We start from the raw sequence: 20,721 nt of genomic DNA, 5'->3' as shown, positions 1-20,721 counted from the left end.
TAGCAAACAAGTTTCCGAGTAGAAATTTATATTGATAAATTTTGTTTAGTAACTAAATAAGACTAGGGATAGATAGCACCATATACCTTACCAAATTCTTGATACAAGTGAATATCATACTTTTATCTGATCGTTATTTTGGTATGCCAATATTCCATATCGTTACGAAACCAATTTTTCGGTATGCCATACTGAAATCTCGTATGTTGTATGTATTTTCAGTGTATTGTATCAACATTCGGCATATACGTTTGATTTGGTATGAAAATCCGATATATATTGTGTTATTTGTATATCGCTACAGCGGTGTATGCGATATGCCTAAAATTAAGCATATACCATACTTGTATAGTAAAAGTATCGCAAAATATCGCGGTAAGCAAAATTGCATACCTTTATCGTACCAAAATCTTCCGGTACGATATCATACTATATTGAAATTTACGGTACGTCAAAATTTTGGTATTTAATTTCCGATTCGATGTAAGTAAGTTGTACTGGTATTTCGAAATATTTCACAATCCCTGAATAACACAGATTAAGACCCCAAGAAATATTTTTACATAGAAATTACTCCATATAACATTCGTTTTTTTAGATATTACTGACCTATTGGGGAAGCGCTGGGAAATTTGATGATAGTATCCACTTACCGAAGCCATTACTAGAAAACAATGGAATTGAAGCCTCCACTAAAAATTACTACCATTTTCGACATGTTATAGTAGTATCGGTTTAATTTTTTGTATATGCTAGAAAATTGAGGAATGAATGGGGTCATGACTCGTCTATATATATAAATATATGGTTGAAGTAGAAAAATGAGGGTACAGTGGTGTTTTATTGCAAGGTCCAGTTAGAAGGGGTTTCCTCTGCCAGTATCCGCTGGAGCTCGGTGGGACGGCATGGAACGGTGAGGGCGCCGCGGTGATCGAAGCCGTATTCTTCGGCAGCTTGCTCCAATAGCCGCAAGAATGAGGGGCGTGTGAGGAAACTCAAGGGAACGATAAATCGCCCCAATTGATCGTCGTCCACCGCCATCACCGCAAAATGTCCTTCCTTCACATCCACCGGCACCTTCATTTCCTCGCCGGAAAAATGCTTCTTGCCGGAAAGTAGACTCTTTTGTAGCCTCTTAAGGTTTAGTACGTCAACAATTTTTTTCTTAGTGTTTGCCATTGCCCTTTTTTTATGTGATATGAGGGTTTCTTTTTTGGGAAACACGGGATGGCTTTTATTTTTTATGATATGATATCTAGGTTTGGTACGCACATATAAATAGACTGCCAAAGCCACGTACATAATGCTCTTACTTCTTCTAATACTAGTAGCACTACTACCTATAAAGGTAAGTATACATATGTAAAATTTCTCTTTCATTTGATCGCATTAAAATTTTGTACACTATAAATGATTTTAACTTATTATAATTATTTTTTTTATGAATTCTAATTTCACGCTTTACTCCTAAATTAGACTGTTAGGTTTACAAATTTTAGGGGTTTCTAATGATATATTTTTCAGTTCGAATTTATTTTTACGTAAACGTAAATAATACTTTTCAGGTTAGTATGCATGTCCTACATATACGCGTAATTGCCTACATTTGAGACAACTTGATTATGATTTCAATTTTTATTGTATAAACCAAATTCACTCAAAAACCATAAACAATTATAAGTATAGTAGTAACTTACAAACATAATTAATTCATTTTTCGATGCGCCAATTAAAATTAAAATTTGGCCAAAACTCAAGCCCCAACTGGTAGAAAAAAACCCACAACCCCTTGGGGTTTAACGAAAAATGAACTTTAATCTTTCTTTAACAATCCCCAACTTTCAAAACTCTCTTGAAAATGTCCCAACTTTTAATAAAAACCTTAAATTTCCATTTTTAAAAAATGTCCCTAATTATGTCAAAATCCTCTCAACCAGTGTTTTCTTTTAACTATTCTCAACATTCAGCATTTTTCATAAATTAAAATATCTTGGTATATAAAATTCAGTGGCAGAAAGTTGATTCATCTCGCTAGATCGAGACTCTAGCGAGATGAATCAACTTTCCGTTAACAAATTTTATACAGAGAAATATTTTATTGAAAATTTTGAAATTTGGAGATAACTATATTTTATAGAGAACTGAAAGTGGTAGTAATTTTTTTCATGAAAAATGAAAATTTGTGGACACTGTTGGAATATTGGACTAAAAGCTGGGGAAATTTTCATAAGAAGTTGAAAGTTTGGAGGTTTATAAATGAAAAATGAAAATTTCATCACAGTTTTAGTAACAAATAAAATTGGAATTTTTTTTAATAAACAAAACAGAATTATGTTGAAGATAATTTTCAAAAAAATATAAAAAGTTGGGAGTTGGGACACAAATTAGGATGAATCCAAATTTTAATTCGATCTTTTGGAGTTATTTAATTAGTTTCCTGAGTTCAATAAGTAATAGTGCTCCAAATCCAAATAGAACTTATTGGTCTTATTATAAATCTAGCAATGAATCAAGTACCGACCACATATTTAGAATATGTGGTGTGTCTGAATTGAACGTGCCACAAATTAAAAATGATGTGTAATGGGAAGATAAGAAGAAAGAAGATGATGGTTGGGACAATGGGACTTGGAGTTGGGTGTGTTTTAATTTGGGAGACCGATGCATGTGACCAAGTTTGAGTGCAGCCATGTAACGTCGCTATAATCATAGGTTGTCATTTCACTTCTTCATTTGCAACCCTTTTTTTGAATTAAATAATTCTACATGAGATTTTCGTGCGTCCTTTAATTATAATATGATCAGGGATTCCAAATAGTAATACTATCAGAATACTGTGAAGGTTTTTGCCTGTATTTCTAAAATATCTTCGAGGAACAGAATTGTAGAGGTAATGTAGAAAATAATTGATAGAATTTAGATTTGCATTTTGAAGATACTTACCACTCCCTCCGTCCCAGATTTATTGTCACATTTTGTTATGGCACGGGTATTAAGGAATTGGTGGAGTGTGTAATTAATGAAGTGAGAGGTGTAGTGTGGAATAAATGAAATGAGATGGTGGAGTGAGATGATGGAGTGTGTAATAAATAAAGTGAGATGATGAAGGTGGGTCCCTTTTTGACTTCATGGTTTTTTATTTTTGTTTTGATTTATGTTAATGTAGATAATGACATTTGGGTGTAATTTTAGTGAATAATGGGTAAAATTTTATATCCAAATATGGAAAATTCTAAATGTAACTATAAATGTGGGACGGACTTTTATGACAAAATGTGACTATAAATCTGGGACAGAGGGAGTATCTTTATTCTCTTAATCATGAGATGAATCACATTAGAAAATCGCATTTATTTAAAATAAAGGTATCAAAAAAAATTAAAGTGCATTTCCATAAGTTAAGCATGAGAGCGAAAATGGTTATTTTGAAACCGAAGAACATCTTCGGTGGCGGACTTCCCAATAGGACTTCCACTAGGATTTCCCACAAAAATCTCCTGCCACGTCACTAGGACTTCCACTAGGAGTTCTCATCCCACTGGACAATGTAGGACTTCCACTAGGACTTCCCGCAATAAAATAAATTCACAATTACTCAATTTACGGAATTAAAATGTCGACACGGAATACGGGAAAATTCGAATACTTCATTAAAAAAAATTACATAATACTTAAAAAAAACATAATTAAGTTTAAAATTACATAATCATAAAAAGTCGAGAAATACAACCCTCGGCTCTCACTCCTCCTCGTCCTCGTCCTCGTCGCCCGTGCCGCTGCCGCCTCCGACGTCCCCGTCCCCAATCTCGACGCCATAATCATCAATGGGTGGCATTCCTAAATCGCGCCGACATGCGTCAATCACATCCTTGCACATCCTTTTGTACGCAGGATCGTGCGTGCTACACCACCTATGCATGTTCTGACTCAGGGTCTTCGTTAGCTGCGCGCGGGCGAGACGGTTGTACTCATCTGGGGCTTCAGGGGCCTCCGATTCGACCTCGAAGGACCCGCTGCGGCTGCCGCTTCCCCTCGCCATCCGCTGCGCAACCTTTTGCCCCATCGGGCGACGACGATGGTGAGAGTCTGATCGTGGTAGCGGGGACACTTCCTCGGCTTCGGGGAGCTCGTGCGAACCAGCACTGGTGTTGTACTCACCAGAAGAGTTGATCTTCGTCCGCTTCCAACCCGAGTCAACACCAACACAAAACTTTTGCGAACCTCTGACCACGAGAAAGGCCTCCCATTGGTCAAACTCTTTAAACTTCAATTCTTTGCCGGGGTACTGGGACAAGGCCCGGTTCTTCACATCCTCCTCAGACATGCCGTTGGTTGCCATGTGCAGGTTGTTTTGGTAGAGGCCGGAAAAATGACTGAGCTTAGGCCTCAACCGATCACACTGTTTCCAGCATTGCTCGAGACTGCGAGGCTTCGCCCCAGCCGGTTTGTTTGTGAGGTAGGCGTCACTAATGCGATGCCACAATCGGTCAATATACTGCTTCGCACCGACACAGGGATCCTCGACTACACCGACACAGGACTTCGCAAGCGCGGCGTTTTCCCACACGGTCCAGATCGACCTCTTCCCCCGCTCCTCCTCACCCTCCTCCTCCTCTGCCCCCCCGTTTGCGAGGAAGAGCTCGGGGCTTTCCCGTTGCCCTTGCCCCTACCCCTGCCCCTGGCCTTGCCCTTGCCTTTGCCCCTGCCCCTTGCAGCAGGCTCCGCCTCATCGGGAGTCTCACGGATCCGCGATAGCCCCAACTCCTTAAAAGAGAAAGTCGCGATGCCGGCGGCGTACTGAGTCTCCGGAACAGTACTAGGGGAATCATCGGACAACAAATCTATATATGGACGATAGACAGATTCCCTAGGTGTCTGAGGGCTCCTGTGCTGCATCGTCCCACCCATCCCCGCCATATTTGGCGTCATACTCCCCATCCCCGAGGCCTCGGGCATCATCCCACCCACCCCCGCCATATTTGGCGTCATACCACCCATCCCCGCTGTCCCCGGTATCATCCCACCCATCTGACTCATCCAATTGTACATATTGTAGAACATTTGGGGAGTAATCCCCGCCATCCCCGCCATTTGGGGATTCATCCCCGCATTAAAGTTTCCCTTCGTTCCGGCGGGAAACGTGAGTGTGTTTGATCCGCTCGTGGTGGGGGAGTTTCTATTGTACTCCATTTATAGTAGAAATGAAACTTGTAGATTAGAGAGAGAAACTTGTCAACACAAGTGGTGTGAATGAAATGAAGTTCAACGAGCCGTATTTATAGAGTTTTAAAAATAAAATAAAAAAATTAAATTTTAACTCAGACGTCCGACCGTGACATCCGACTGACGCCACAATGGCGGACGTCCGGTCGGACGTCGCGAGGATATCCGACGTCCTCACGGGACGTCCATGTCCGACCTAAACCTTCACAATGGCGGACGTCCTGTCGGACTTCCACGACGTCCGCCGGTGGAGATGCTCCTATGTTATTGATAAAATGAAACGCTTTTAGTGATAGATTCACAAATCTACAGAACTGAATGAATTGGTGTTTTAGCTATAATAATATCGAGAAGTATTGATAAAAATCAGTAGTCAGAAACTTGATACGGATACGGATACGGATACGGATACGGATACGGATAGTTGAGACTCGTATGTCAGTTGGATCTTTATAATTATATCACTGTCGTTGCATGAATTGTCACTTCTCATAATTTAAAGAGAGAAATTAAACTGAAGCAGCACAGCATATTTACATTATTGTGGCGAACGACATAAAGTTCCATGGCATGGTCAGCTAGAGTTGTCTTGTGGCAACTGATAGGGTTAATTAATTGAATGAATTAATAACGTTTTAATTACAAAACAGTATTTATATTTGAGTAAGTCAATCCTTTAAATAAATGGGCAAACTGCATCAGTGTCCACGAGTATGAAGCATGTGCTGAGATTGTCATTCTGTAAGTGAATCAGATGTCATTTTCTTCCATCAATCAATTCTCATCAATCCTTCTATTACTAGTATTATTATTATTCGCTATTATTATTTCATGATAATAAAGTCTACCTAAATAAACTATATACTGTGATGAATATTTGGTTATTATAAATCCAAATATTGCTATCCAGTACGCTAGTACTGTGAACTGTACTCTTACGTTGATATTTATCATATATGTATGTCAGTAAGGATGGCAATGAAATATCTAAATCTCATATAATGAAATATCATCATTTATTTTATTTGTTTTCGCTATATCATCATAATATATACTTATGACTTTAATTAAGTTGTATGACCGACAGTTTACTCTCAGATAGAGTTAATAACTTTATTTTGAATCATACGGGATCATTATACTCCCTCCGTCTCATAACAATATGGACAATGGATATGATACGATAATTAAGATAAAATTAATAAAGTAGGAGAGAATATGAGAATCATTGTTAAAATAGTGTTAGTGGATAGTGAGATCTACATTATTAAATTGATATAACTTTCTAAAAATGGAATACACATATTTTTGTGGGATGGACGAAAATAAAAAGTGTAAATATTTTTATAGGACGGAGGGAGTATATACTTAACCCACACAAAAATAGTTTCATTTATAGATACCACAGATTTTAATGTGCAATTATTAAAGTATGGAAAAGAAAATAGAAAAATGATAAATGAAGAAAGTGAGCATGAGATTAATAGTCGCTTTTCTTGTTCAATTGCATGACCTAAAACAGTTGCTTTGTTCATTTTTATTCACTCAAGTAGTCAAGTTATTCTCGAATCATAATTGGTTTCGACACACATGTAGCATAAGCCAACTTCAAAACCAAGATAATTATTGTACATACAAAATATTTCACCAGTTTTCAATTTAGTACAAAAAATTTCAAATTTACATGAATCATAGAAAAGTTTCATTAATGCTTTAAGTTAATACAAAAATGGCCAAATGAAGACTAAGAAATTGGGACGGAATGTATAATTAACTTAAAATAATAATGAAACTTTTGATAAGATTAATGCAAACCTAAAACTTTTTATACTAAACTGAAATATTGATAAAACATTTTATATGCATAGTGATTACCCCCAACTATATATGCCAAATTGTTATCTGTCAATGACTCAAAACCCAATGTATGATTTCTCATATCAATACGGAAGCTTGGGTTCGGGAAAAATTTAGTTAATTTGAAATTATCAGATAGTACTCCACTTGTTTTAGTTTTGGCAAGTAAAATGAAATCTGCATGATGGATCGACCAGACATTACCGACGAGACAGAATTCTCTATTGCCATGTGGCCAGGTATCTACCCAAAACAGAACTATAAAGTGAAGGAAGTATAAGTCCAAACTCTAAAATACTACTCCATTTCTATGGCTGAAACTATCCCTATATGTAAATGAGCTGGGAAAGTGCAAAAGGTGTCACAAAAGTTCGAAACCAAATTAATTAGAAAATTCACTTGCACATTTGCACACATGTACACTTGGGGCGCAAATATGCCACTAGGCACTTCGGCTCAAACTAGGAATGTCACTTTTGAAGTGAGCTCGAATTCTTGTCATCAAGACATGGATATGAAGAATTTGTTAGGCCATGAACCAAATTTATTATACTTATCCAGAACCTGAAAAATCTTAAAGAATCAAGACAAATCAAGGATAATCTTTCTTAAAATAAAACGTTGTATTTGTATTGTAGATTAATTTCCTTGTAAACATTGTACTCTCTCATATAGGAAGGACTAATTAGAATGGTGCATAGTATCTTTTGAGAGCAACAAAAACCATTCTTGTGCAATGTGTTTCTCTACAATTTCGTCATTTGAATCAAGACTAACATGATATTAGAGCAGGTCGTCAACCATGGGTCAAATTTAACAAACCCCTTCATTATATCTAGAGTGAAAAAAAAAAGTTAATTGCTCGATCAGTATAATTGGATTTTATATTTAGGTCAATTCGATAGAGGGTTAGTTTAATTGATAACCACAAAAGTCCAACTCCTACAAGGTTCAACTTGAAGGGTTCAAGGGAAGGCACCGGTAATAAAACTAAAAGTAAAATATAACTATGTCATCCCACCTCAATATAAAGAGAGAACTAAAACAACTCTATAAGTCTTATGGACTTCTTTTCCTATCACCAATTGGTTTTAGGATGAAACCCTATGAATTTCTATCATTAATATCTTGAAATCGTTCAAAATTCCTTTATTAGAAACAATGGGGAAGACGGGGGCCTTTCATTAAATGTCACCAAATCACTGTTCAATCAATCATCTCTCATCTTATTTTGCATGTGTTCTTACAAATTTCATTGCAGAAAACATCATTTTAACAGATGCAGTTGGTGAATTAGATAATTTATTCCCCTCAAGGTTTCTTGGGTTTTAACATCTTATTACACTCGTAATGAGTGTTATTTTCATTCTAAGGTCACAATTTGAGGTAGAAACAGAGCTCGGACAAAGTTAAAACACAAAAAGAGTCGGATGCTTCCACTCGATAGAGTGGTGAGTTTCGACCATAGACTCAATTGAGTCACATGGTGAAATCATTCCAAAGACTTCTACTCGGTCCAGTGGTGCCACACCACATCACACTCAACCGAGTGTTATGTAGTCGATTATCCTAGTAGGTTTCACTTGATCAAGTGATATGTGCTATCACATATCAAACAGTCGAATCATTTGAGCGAATACTTTCAGAGACTCCCACTCGATTGAGTGGTGTGTCACAACACTCCACTCAGTCAAGTGGCGCATAGCAGTTGTTGAGAATATGGGTTAAATTGGAGTGAAAGAAGAAGAGTTCAATTATCCAAACTCCATTTTGGAAACAAACCACCAACTTAGTTGAAAAGCACCAAGAATTCTACAATTTTTATTATATTTAGTGTATTCGAGATTAGCATGTGAGGCTAGTCTTTTTTAGCTGCTCCTAGTATGTAGTAGAGTGCAAATTAATATATTTCAGAATGCGGCCTAAGTTTTGTGCAAACTTTCATGAGCATAAGTGAGTTAAAATATCAACAACTATGAGTTACACAATGTGGTTAACAATTGGTGAATAAAAATCATGGCACGTTCTTATACAGATTAAAGTAAACTGGGTTACATTCTCGGCAGTCGTGTTGCTTCCACGTAGCATATGTTAATTTTGACTCGTATACTATATAAACTATTTGTACAGCATACATTCCATCTATACCTAAAATGGAAAGAAGTAAGAACACATGTCTATATTTATGACCGGTTTACGCTATGTTGGTATTAAATACAGGAAAAAAGAAGCTGACTTATCTGTGAAGTTGTGTATGATTAATAGGTGAGGCTCTTGCACGTCGAACGTTGCTTTCTTGTTGCATTTTATAAACAGAGTATGCTATAGAAAACCAAAGGTATGAAGGCATTATCAAGCTGTGCTGTGTAGGCCTCCAACAGCCCGCTCGTGGTTACAGCTACAATCAAGGAAAACCAGTGCTGCAAAAACATGCACCACAAGTGCAAACGGCCATGAATGCGTGAAAAAGTAGTGAGCAAGTTATATACAGATATATGCAACAGAGAGAGAGAGACCATAGTGAAAATGTAACCAGTTGCTGCTAAAAGTGGGAGTAGAACAAAGCAAGCAGCAAGAACAGAAGTGATGCCAGCAGCAGTGCCTTCGATTGTTTTCTCTGAAATAACAAACTCACACGAGTTAGTGCAGAAAAAATAAGTTTACATAACACAGAGGGAAGGGAGATGGAGAAAGTACTTCCAGTCTTGCTCCACCGAAGAACTCCATACTTGTGTCCTACCATAGATGCCTTATATAACCACAAAACAAAACATTCAGCACAAGCAAAACAGTGGTAGGAAGTCATCCACACTATTTAACTCAGTAATTGAATGAATCTTCGTCTTCCATTTTTCCTTTTCTTTGTTGGTCACTACAATTCATTATAGAGAAGAGAATATTCAAATATAACAAGTTACAACATTCTACACTGAGAAGCAAACCCACAACACGTATTCTCAACAGAAAGTGACACAATGATTTATCAGCAGTTACAGACGTGATAAGTTGCATCAACCACCAGAATACTAGAAAACTCTGGTAATTGAACTGGTATATTTCTAAGATGGATGGTTACTCAGCATTAGTCAAACTAGAGTATATAGCACAGGGATTACTGGCATTGCATGAGCAAACAAGTTCAACTTTTCACTAGATTACTTGTAGATGATTCTTAGGGTTTAGGCCCTAAACCCTAAACCCTAAACCCTTTAAAGAATCAAAATTGCATATCAAGTTAGAAATTCAAATCAAAGATCATAGAAACAATGTCAGCAGCCAAAAGAGACCATATGAGTTTACCATTGTATCTCCAATACCAAGACTCAGAATTCCAGCAAATGGTGCAAGTGGTCTATCAGTAAAACCAGAGGACAACCATATAGGAATTGCGCATCCCAACAACAGTGAGAAGTGGCTGGATAGAGAGATAAGGCAGGAATTGAGTCAATCAATATGGGACCCATATGGTATATCAATTATGCAATGTAGCCATTGATCACACACCTGACAATAAGAAGATCAGAATCACGATGATCTGTAAACGCATTCATAAATTGATGCACTAGATGACCTAAGGGCCAGATTTTCCGTATCTGCACAGTAAAATCTAAGTTAGTAAAAAACAAGGTACAACAATAAATGATATAAGCATAAACAGAATTATTTATAAATAAGCCAGAGGGCCAACATATACAAAAGAAGCGAACCAACTTGCATCCCCCCTTTGCTTAAAAGTATCACAGGTGAAAAAAGACCCAAGTTGTGAAACTCATGGAGAGGTAGCTCAAACAACACCACAGTCAATTATAGATTGCAGTATTAAGAGATGTAGAAAATTTCTGTCACCTATGATTATATCCAAGTATCATTCCCATGAGATGAAGACTATGTATTTCTAGTTTCCAAGATAATGGCATGTTTATGGTTTCAAATGAAAAAAAAGGAAGTGATAGTGAGGGACAATGCATAAATTATTTCCACATGGGAAAGACTCAAGTTTCTACTCCTTGCACCATCACCAAACATCATGCAATCAAAGATGGAAGATCTATGCAAATTTATACTCCCTCCGTCCCTTAAAAGTTGAGACAAAACTTTTGGACACGGAGATTAAGAATTTATATTAAATAAATAGAAGAGATGAAAAAAGTAGGAAGGATAAGAGAGAGTAAAGTAAATGATGGAATAAAGTAAGAGTGATTAGATGTTTTGTCTTTTGTTAAAAAAGGAAATGACTCAACTTTTATGGGACGGACTAAAAAGGAATACGACTCAAATTTTAATGGGACGGAGGGAGTATAAAACATTGCTCAGATTTTAGAAAGATGCTGCGTATTCACTCGTTATATATCTCAAGAGAGAAACTCCAATAATAAAATGGTAATATGATGCATGAGTTCTCGGTAACTAGAAGCAAACGTAAATATTTCAGTAGTTAGTAGCTACTGAACTCCGACATAGGATTCTGCATTTCATATGACAAGAATAATAAAACCCAAGAAACTGGGAAAGTTGCTTTCATCAGGACTTACTCGAATAATTTCCAGCAAGAGAAAAACTGCCAAAGCTGCACCAAAAGAAAGATCAAGAAACTTTGGCTGAAAAAAGAAAATATAAAGCATTAACATCGATTAATTACAGGGAAATAGAGATGCAGAAAATGACAGATAAACCGAGTTTTTTTTTAACTTAAAGCACCTGGAATATAAGGGCAGGAACAAAAAGTGCAACAGCCATCAGATGATAATATTTACGAAGAAGTATTCTCTCGGTTTTACTGTTCTTTGATATGCTGTAAAACCGTCTAACAGATACAGATATGGTGACCAGCCAATAGACACATAGAGCAAGTCGATTCAGCGGTTCAGATAAAACAAAATGAATGACCCTGGCTAACAGAAGAGGTTGAGGATAATTCAGATGTTATGACCAAGATAATTCACTAAAATAAGCCAACACTTGCAATTATCCACTGAGCGAAAATAATTTCAAGTGACCAAATAGAGATAGCATATATGCTAACATGTACAGGTTATAACTCATGTTTTATAATTATTAAGTGTTTCTCTAATTTTAATATCTCATAATTCTATTGAATCTATCCTTTGAACAAAATATGATACAGCCAAATCTATTATCAGAAAGTTCAGAAGAGGATTACTGGAAAAGATTGTGTTTTCTCGAGAAATACTTTACACTTTTAAACTGAACCATTGCCAACTTATCTCATGTATGAGATTCAACTTCATCCTTTCAGAATATTCTAACTGCTTCCTGATAATTATGGAGCCCATTGCAGGTTTCTACAGTATACACATGCATTTTCCATTTAAATAATAGACACCATATTCAGTATCTCAGATTAAAAAGTTAAATTAGCTATGCAAACCATCTTTCATAGTCAAGGACTATGATAAATCGACCTTAAAAACATTCAAGGAGGAGCAAACTGGAAGTTACTTAACCCCTTTGAATTCTTGTGCGTTGTCTTCAACAATCTTACCTCAACTTTTAAGATACCAACAATGCTTTTTTTGAAGCCCTTATGTAATCACTGATCTCGAGGATTTCGATAAAGTGCTAATTACTAATTCTCTAAGCATTGGGGTTCCTACACAAGTGTCAGTTTCCCACTCTATCGTTATGATAAGACAAATACTTTATAATTTCTTTAATATGAACCAAGACTATGGAAGATAGCAGAAACATATTGAAACCATAATCTGCAGGCTACTACCAAAAAAATGGGTGCATGTTGAAAGTATGCACAAATTGCATCCATGCCGGAACTACTGCTACCAACAAAAAAGTGAGCAAAGCGTAAAAAACAAGGGATCTTCTCTTCTCATGGGTTTCCAAGTCTGTGTTGTTTCTTGAGCTGACACAGTATTCCCCCATTCGAAGAATATATTTATAGAACACAGAAAAAAGAAGGAGACCAAAAATCATTCCCTGCATCAATGAAGCAAACGAACCTCTAGTGAACAACTAACAAGATTGAATTGTTTCATCAGCTTTACTGGGTACAACTGACAATTTTGACTGTTGTCAGAGAATAATACCTGTATAATGGTGCTTATCTCACCTCTGTTGATTCCATTTTGAGTGAATAGTGCCTTCAATGACACCAAATAAGAAATCTGCTTGATACAGACTTTGATCAGTCAAAAAAGAAATAACTGGTCACCTTGTGACCATGCATTAGGAGAACTGAAGATGGTGAAACAAACTTTGGAAGCAGTATATGCCAACATGTCTCCAAAATAGATAACAATTCCAGTAGTCACTAGAAGAGATTCTCCTGCCAAGAGATACACATACAATTGCTTACTAGACAATAACAAGCCCTTTCTCACACAAACACACTCGTGGCACATGCACACAGAAAAGAATGGAATAAATCATAAGAGCACGATCTCAAGATTTTTACTTCCATGAAAGCAATAAAATTGTGAGCAACCAAACTTTCGAAACTCGAATTTTTATTATTAGTGCTTATGTAACCTAAACAATCACATAATGTACCTATAGAAGCACAAGCTGGAAATGTTTCAAGGATCTTTTGAATTAGTGCAATTGATGCCCACCCATGGCCAAGCACCCATAACGATATCAAGACTGGAGACAAGCCTACAAAAGAGAAGTGCATACAAAATAAATTAAGGAGTGTATGACAAATTTCTTCATTGAGTAAGTCCTTTAACAAAACTACCTATTTCTCATCATCTGAACAAACACGCATATTCCAAATACTGGAATGTGTATGATAACATCAAACTTGTTCACTTACCACCATATAATTTACCAGATAAGGATGCCAAGCCAGATCCAACAAAGAATATTACACAAATGGAACTATATATTTGGTTCCTTCTGGAAGGAGAGCAGATAGAAGAATTGCTCTTTCCCGGACACTGACCAATGAGGGAAAGGAAGATTAGCACAGCAACACAACTGGATGATGCAGCCCAGTACTGTGACTTCAGATACTCAAACTCTGCAGAATGCAGAAACATACAGAATGAACTAGATGATCATGAATCTATGGCATTTCAAGGATAAAATGAACCAACTATAGAATATTTGTATAATCTAAAAGTGAGAAAAATAGAGGTGACAAGAATTTCACGAGATATTTTGTGTGGATGATACATAAACAAACGAAAATATGGATAAACAATAGTGAAATTGTTGCATCACCGTTTTTTAGAAGAATAATTAATTTCATTAGGAGCTATGAAATAAAGAAACAATTATTATGCTTTATTGATTTGTACAATATATTCCTTGGATTCAGCAACCCTGCAATTGCATTTAAGTGCAACCAGAAACCCAAAACTGGAATATTTAATTTTAAGAGGGAATCCCAACAAATATGAAAAGATATAAGAGTGGGGGGGTGCTTAAAGTGAACATTACACATCAAACTGATAGCGATAGCCAATGTATCGTCGACGATGAAAGTAAGGTGTTGTCGATTACTCATGAAGAGTGATGTGTTATGCACATCATCATATATGCAGTTGACGTAGACAAAGTTGTACGTAGTAGTGGGTTTATGCAGTGAGTGGGTCCGGCAAGTGCCGAATGGAGAAAAGGAAAAGTCCATTTTGTTGTTCTTAAGCATTGTATTCAGTGAATGCTTTACATTTTGTCTGGACAATTATTCAAACATCTTTCATTCATGTTGCATTGTCCCTTCACTCCTAACACATACCTTTAACTCCAACTTGCTGCAATGAATTTTCTCTCAAAGTTTGTACCAACTTGGAGAGTAGGAGACCAGGCAGTGTGACTGCACCCAGTAGAACTCCAGAAGAAACTCCAGGCCTGTCAGCAGCCATTTCCAAATTAACTGCAGTAACAAATTGGTAGAACAAGCTTTGGGGGAAATTATGGCGAAATTAATTTCGTAAGTTGATAGCAAGACTCCATGCCCGCTCAGTTTAGATCAACAGAGACGAAACAAAAGTATCCCATTCCCAGGACATATTGATCAACAACTTCAACCTAGTATAAAGTTGATAACACATTCAGAGACGCCAAAATAAGCAAAGAACGAGTCATCAGATTTAAAAAACCAATTTTGACTAAGCTTGATCTTAAGTTTAGCCCGATGCATGATCCTAACGATATCATGAAATCCTTCCATAAGACACGCAACAACACCAGTCGAAAGCTATCCTCAAAACCAACAGCAAATAGCGTGTTCTATCCTAACACAAACCAAAATCTCCCAAAATAATCGAAATTACTAGTTTGAACCTGGTTCTAAAGAAAATAGAAAGCGGATTGGAGGCGTCGTCCGCGGATATCTCAACGCAGAGAGCGAGAAGCCTTCCGGCACGAGACTAAGAGGAATGGATGAAAGAATTCGAACAATATAGATAAACACCACCGCCCTCTCGCCGTTGAGCTGCCGCGACAGCGCCATATAGCTTCTATCGCCGGCAATTTCTTCCGATTCGATGCGGATTCCGCGACAGGGAATATTACTTTTCTTAAAAATACACTTCACAAATTTAAAACAAATTCATAAAGTACGAAAATAAAAAAGTAATTAACTGTATATTAAAAATATAAGTACTCCATATTTTAGATTTTAGATTTTGTAGGTCATAAAATAAATTTCAGAATAAATGAAATTAGATTTTTTAACGACTTAAATTCCTAGTGTAATTGTATGTATTTTTATTAGTAATACACATTTTTATTAGTACTATCTAATTAAACCAGAACTTCTTGTATGGTAAAAATAAGAATAAGAAAAAGCACATTCGATTTTACTTCTTCGGAATAAATAAAATTATGAAATGATAAAAAGTAAAAACACATCTCGGATTATAATTAGACGGACAAAATTGTAAAGTGAAGATAGTGGAGGGGCATATTTGAAAAGTGAGAAACAAATATCGGTGGCGAGGTTATACAATGCATACGAGCCATTAAATCCGGTGCGAGTATCAAAATCTAAATTGCAAATGGAGCTAACGTCGCTGAATCTAAATCTTTCACTTGCTCCCTTCAATTTCAGTAAGCCACAGCCAGGAATTCGCTCTTTTACTCTCATTCTTTTACTAATCACCGTGCTGTAACTTTCCAAACAAGATGATGATTTCATTCATTGCCTGTTGTCGAAATTCTTGATTTGATCACAAAGACATTGACTTTTGATGGGAAGGCATACTTATGATATATGCATATAAGTGAAGCATACGGCCTTGTTTCTTGATTGTTTTTTACTCCGATTGCAATCATCAATTATATTTTGAGTGTTTGTTCGGTGACATTGGCTTGAAGAGATGTGATATTGATTATTATCCAATTTGAGCAACTCATCATGTTACTTGCACAGGGATGTTTGTTGCCTAGTTCTTTTGTACACTAGAGTGGTCAGGGAATTACTAAACAAAATATTTGATATTTGAAATGATAAAGCCTAAATATTTGCAGCATTTGCTTATTTCATTTGAATGTTGTCATTTGTTTTTCTGGATTTAAGTTTCAAATATAGTTGATTATCAATAACTAAAGTTCAGATATAAAAGAAATTGTAAGTGCTTTTTTCCATGTGAAAACATTGTGATTCACTTGTCTCTACATTGCCTGATTCCTAATTTCCATAGGCTTTCCTTTTTGGACAAAACAGATTGAATAAACTCACAAACATATGATGAATTAATTCATTTGTGTCTCATGTGTATATTGGATGTATATTTTTGTCTCTGTTCATGAGATAGACCCTACAATCAAACTAATCAAATCTCCAAATCACAACCTCGAAGTTAATTGATATGCTAAATGGTGAGATGGATCTGTATTTCTCCTTCACATGCATTTTAACGCATTTTATGTTTGAGATAATAATCCTACCCAAGCTGATTTTGAACTTGTGACACGATCTATGTAGTTTCAAGAGTGCATTTGGTCCTTGTGGCTTAGTTTTACTTGGCTGCCATAGATAGAACATATTCTGCTTCTTATTTGAATGTTTGCAAATTCTTGAAACAAAATGGCATCTGCTGCAGAGTAAAGTTGTCATTCTCAATACTGGAAACTCAAACTTAACATATCTTGTATTCAGTACTTTTAGATCTGTTATTCACTTTTTTGTGCAGATTCGATAAGTTCGAAGTCCAGGGTCAGTTTTGGGTCGGTGAATGTTTACAAGGCAAAAACACGAAGAAGAGAAACAGTAAAAGTACTGTCTTCACTACCAGAAACAGCGGCCTCTGTAGCCGTGGCTGCAACATTTGTTGGTGCAGCTGCTACATTTCTTATTAGGAAAACTAAAAACTCTGAAGTGACTGAGGTATATATGTGTCCTAACTTGATATAACTGCATCTCCTTATAAGAGAAAGTTATGAGCCAAGCATTTCACATGTAAAATGTTGTACCAAAACTAATGCAATATGTGAAGGGACAGGTTTTTTTTATGAGCCTTACATTAGTCGGAGAATTTACTCCTCACATTGTCTTCGATTGAATGAAATGTCATTTTCTTTCTGTAGAAGATATGATTATTTAAGCCATATAATGATTCTTATTGCCTTAAATACTGCTGGAAACCCCTGAAAAATGGCCTCTAACATATTATCATTATAGCATACATGCTTCAAGGGACGTTTACTTAAGATATAAGAACCTATTTAGAGCATTGCATTTCTAGTTGCTTTTAGTCATTTGCTCAACAAGATAATTCCTTATCCTGATACTAAACCAAACATACAGAGTTATAATGGAGAAAGTGAAGGAACAAACTATGTTGAAGGCTGAAAAGCATCAAAATACATGTTACATTAATCAAAAGCAAGAATTGGTGGCTAAAAAATTAAATTCAGAGACTTGCATCCTATTTTCTTTACTTATGTTGATGTTCCTTTGACTGTGATTGTTGTGGTAGAAAGGCTCCAACAAGAACATGCGATGACTGTGGAGGTTCAGGTGTGTGCTCTGAATGCAAAGGAGAAGGATTTGTGCTAAAGAGATTGTCTGAGGCAAGTGCAGAAAGAGCAAGATTGACGTCACAAAACGCAGCAACTAGATACACAGCAGGGTTAGGCTGTTTGTTCCTATCGATTTTACTTGTCTTCACCATATAGCAGTAATATGTATTATCTCATTCTCTGTGGACAGGCTTCCGAAGAAGTGGAGCTACTGCACAAAGTGCTCATCTGCTCGATCCTGTGCTACATGCGACGGCCGTGGCAAACTAAGTGTACTACAATAAACAGCCTCATACAGATGGATTGGCTTCATTTGACTTAGCTTGATTGTAGCAAGGAATGAGGAATCCTGGCTGGTGATTGATCATGTATAGGTGTATGTTGAAATGTAGCTGATTTTTGCAGTACACACTTCGATTTTGAAGGTTCCTTAGAACAAATCTACATTTGTTTCTAGTCTTGGAAGATTCTTATGGATTGGAAAAAAGCCTCTCATTCTCTTTAAATTTTGTTCAAAAATTATTTAAATATGTTAGTACTAACATTTTGTTTGAAACAATATGTTAGTAATTGAAGAACATAGAATGACATCGTAGTACTGTTTTAAATTTTTATTCAGTTTTACTAAATGAGTTGGGCACCTATATGCTCTCTTTTTTATTAATTAATCACAACTAATTTTCCAACTCAATAATGTAAATTCTTAATACTCAGCTGTCTCATTTCCAATCCTTAAATATCTTGTCCAGTTAGTTTCAACTTAACATGCCACAATCAAAAAGAGTTGACTATGATATTGGAAGTTTTTATTCGCCTTAATATCTGAGTTCACTATCAACTTGAAATTAATTAATTATAGCAAATATCACAAAGAATTTCGTCATGTATCAACACTGAATATTCATCCGTCTAGTAAAATATAATACTAGTAGTATCTGAATATTCGCTATGAATATTCGCTATGGTTCGCTATTATTTTTGAAAGATTGAACGTATTAAAGGATCTTTCTATATTTTATAAATTTAATTTAATTAATAAAACCTAAATATCCAGCAATACATGAAAAGGTCCTAAATCATACTCCCTCCTTCCCAAGATAAGTGACTTGGATTCCTTTTTAGGGTGTCCCACTATAAGTGACATATTTTCATTTTTAGCAAAAAGTCATTTCTCTTACTTTATTCTCCACCTACTTTATTCTCTCTTCTCTCCTCTACTTTTTCCTCTCTCATACTTTACTCTCTCCACTTTAACTTATTTAAATACCATTCCTTAAATCCCGTGCCCAAAAGAAGTAGGTCACTTATCTTGGGACGGAGGGAGTAGTAATTACTAATTAATATACATGGAATTTCATCCAGTGTTAGTACTAGCTAGGTGTGCACGGTAATATTTCTTACTGCAGTTAATATCCATCATCATTCATATTCATATGATTCATAGTATCTCATAAGAAATACTACAAGGGAATAAAAGAAATAATAAGCTTAAAGAAGCTGAACAATTAAGCAAGAGAACATACTATTAGAATCTCATCACATATACATGGCAAAATTCATTACCAGATGAGTTGGCACATGCATGTATGCTTGATTTGGTAGATTAACCTTAGATATATCTATCTTTACAACTCAATAATGTTAATTGTTAGCTCAGAAAGATTATGTCTCACTTCCAAGAACTTTGGATATTTTACACGCTACCTAACTTAATTTAGTAGTAGTTTCAATTTTGACATGTCACTACCAAAAAGAGTTGACTGTGACCTTTGGAATTTTTAATTTAGTAAGTTGGGAGCGGGTTACGTCTAATGGAGCTGTATCACATTGAATATTCACCATGATTCTTCCACGGATTCTTTTTTAAATACTGATTGCAATAAATTAAGGAATCACCCTGGCAGTCGTTTTTATTCTTTTAGGGACCGTTTGCTAATAAAAGGAATCGACAAAATTAATTCATTAAAATGATTAATTCTCAAATTTTCAACTTCTTCAATTCTTCACCACCACAATAATAGTAGTGGTACGGAAATGGCGGGGAAAGGGAATCCAGGTCTAAAAAAAAATTAGAGAATGGGGGAATCAAAATTTCAAAAAGTGTAAAAAACAGAATAAAAAATTAATAAAACCATACCACCACTATTGAATATTCCCTTCTCTATCCTGAATTTCACAACCAAACGGGGCCTTACATTTAATTCTGTCACTTTAATTTGTGTCCATTTAAAATATAGGAGTAATAAAAATGTATTAGTACCAACGGGTCGTAGCAGAGCTGTGGTGATCTTGAGGTCACGAGTTCAAATTCCACCACTAATTGGAAAACTTTCAGCCTTAATCCACAAATCCGGTCGAGCAGGACGGGTTCGATACACCTGTAGTCAAACAAAAAAAAGGTATCAGTATATATATCCTTATGCTAAATAAGTTTTCTCCGAATATGTTACACAAAAAGTGTAGCATATCAAACAAGCTGAAATTTAGATTTTAGACCGCAATTGGATATTTTTAGTGCCTATTTTTCAAAGGGTACTATTATCTCATAAGTAGCGTGTTTTGGTAACTCTCTTTTTTTTTTCTGTAGAGAATCTTACAGAGTCAATAATTGGACCATTTTCTCTAGAATGGCTGCAAAACCATATAATGGATATGTTAGTGCCTATTTTTCTATATCTTTTTCGCTCTTTATTG

The 20,721-nt window shown here is 35.9% G+C and overlaps 3 protein-coding genes across 3 annotated transcripts; 1 reads left to right on the top strand and 2 right to left on the bottom strand.

Moving 5' to 3' along the window:
- Nucleotides 1–564: 564 nt before the first annotated feature.
- Nucleotides 565–1,221, bottom strand: LOC125218081 (auxin-induced protein X15-like). The gene has a single exon (XM_048119680.1). It carries the CDS (start codon nucleotides 1,177–1,179, stop codon nucleotides 841–843), a length of 339 nt encoding a protein of 112 aa, XP_047975637.1. The 5' UTR covers nucleotides 1,180–1,221; the 3' UTR covers nucleotides 565–840.
- Nucleotides 1,222–9,084: 7,863 nt separating this feature from the next.
- Nucleotides 9,085–15,601, bottom strand: LOC125223211 (dolichol kinase EVAN-like). Its single transcript, XM_048126239.1, is given in 15 exon segments — nucleotides 9,085–9,500; nucleotides 9,597–9,697; nucleotides 9,778–9,829; nucleotides 10,381–10,495; nucleotides 10,585–10,673; nucleotides 11,613–11,678; nucleotides 11,779–11,968; nucleotides 12,818–13,032; nucleotides 13,143–13,220; nucleotides 13,311–13,381; nucleotides 13,606–13,710; nucleotides 13,871–14,077; nucleotides 14,798–14,910; nucleotides 15,346–15,410; nucleotides 15,413–15,601. Coding segments are annotated over 15 exon segments (1,683 nt in total). The 5' UTR covers nucleotides 15,515–15,601; the 3' UTR covers nucleotides 9,085–9,386.
- A 365-nt stretch (nucleotides 15,602–15,966) lies between these two features.
- Nucleotides 15,967–18,533, top strand: LOC125218699. Its single transcript, XM_048120437.1, has 4 exons — nucleotides 15,967–16,113; nucleotides 17,199–17,392; nucleotides 17,989–18,137; nucleotides 18,218–18,533. The coding sequence occupies exons 1-4, from the start codon at nucleotides 16,062–16,064 to the stop codon at nucleotides 18,309–18,311; spliced, it is 489 nt and encodes a 162-aa protein (XP_047976394.1). The 5' UTR covers nucleotides 15,967–16,061; the 3' UTR covers nucleotides 18,312–18,533.
- Nucleotides 18,534–20,721: the final 2,188 nt, after the last annotated feature.

This window comes from Salvia hispanica, chromosome 4, assembly GCF_023119035.1.
Source record: "Salvia hispanica cultivar TCC Black 2014 chromosome 4, UniMelb_Shisp_WGS_1.0, whole genome shotgun sequence".
Taxonomy (NCBI): Eukaryota; Viridiplantae; Streptophyta; class Magnoliopsida; order Lamiales; family Lamiaceae; genus Salvia; species Salvia hispanica.
This window is presented reverse-complemented; position numbering and strand designations above follow the sequence as displayed.

Excerpts from the sequence above, each read along its gene's own strand:
- LOC125218081 (XM_048119680.1), bottom strand. The coding sequence starts at position 1,179 with ATGGCAAACACTAAGAAAAAAATTGTTGACGTACTAAACCTTAAGAGG.
- LOC125218699 (XM_048120437.1), top strand. The coding sequence starts at position 16,062 with ATGGAGCTAACGTCGCTGAATCTAAATCTTTCACTTGCTCCCTTCAAT. Across the intron at positions 17,393-17,988 it reads AAAACTCTGAAGTGACTGAG|GCTCCAACAAGAACATGCGA; the intron begins GTATATATGTGT and ends TGTGGTAGAAAG. Across the intron at positions 18,138-18,217 it reads GCAACTAGATACACAGCAGG|GCTTCCGAAGAAGTGGAGCT; the intron begins GTTAGGCTGTTT and ends CTCTGTGGACAG.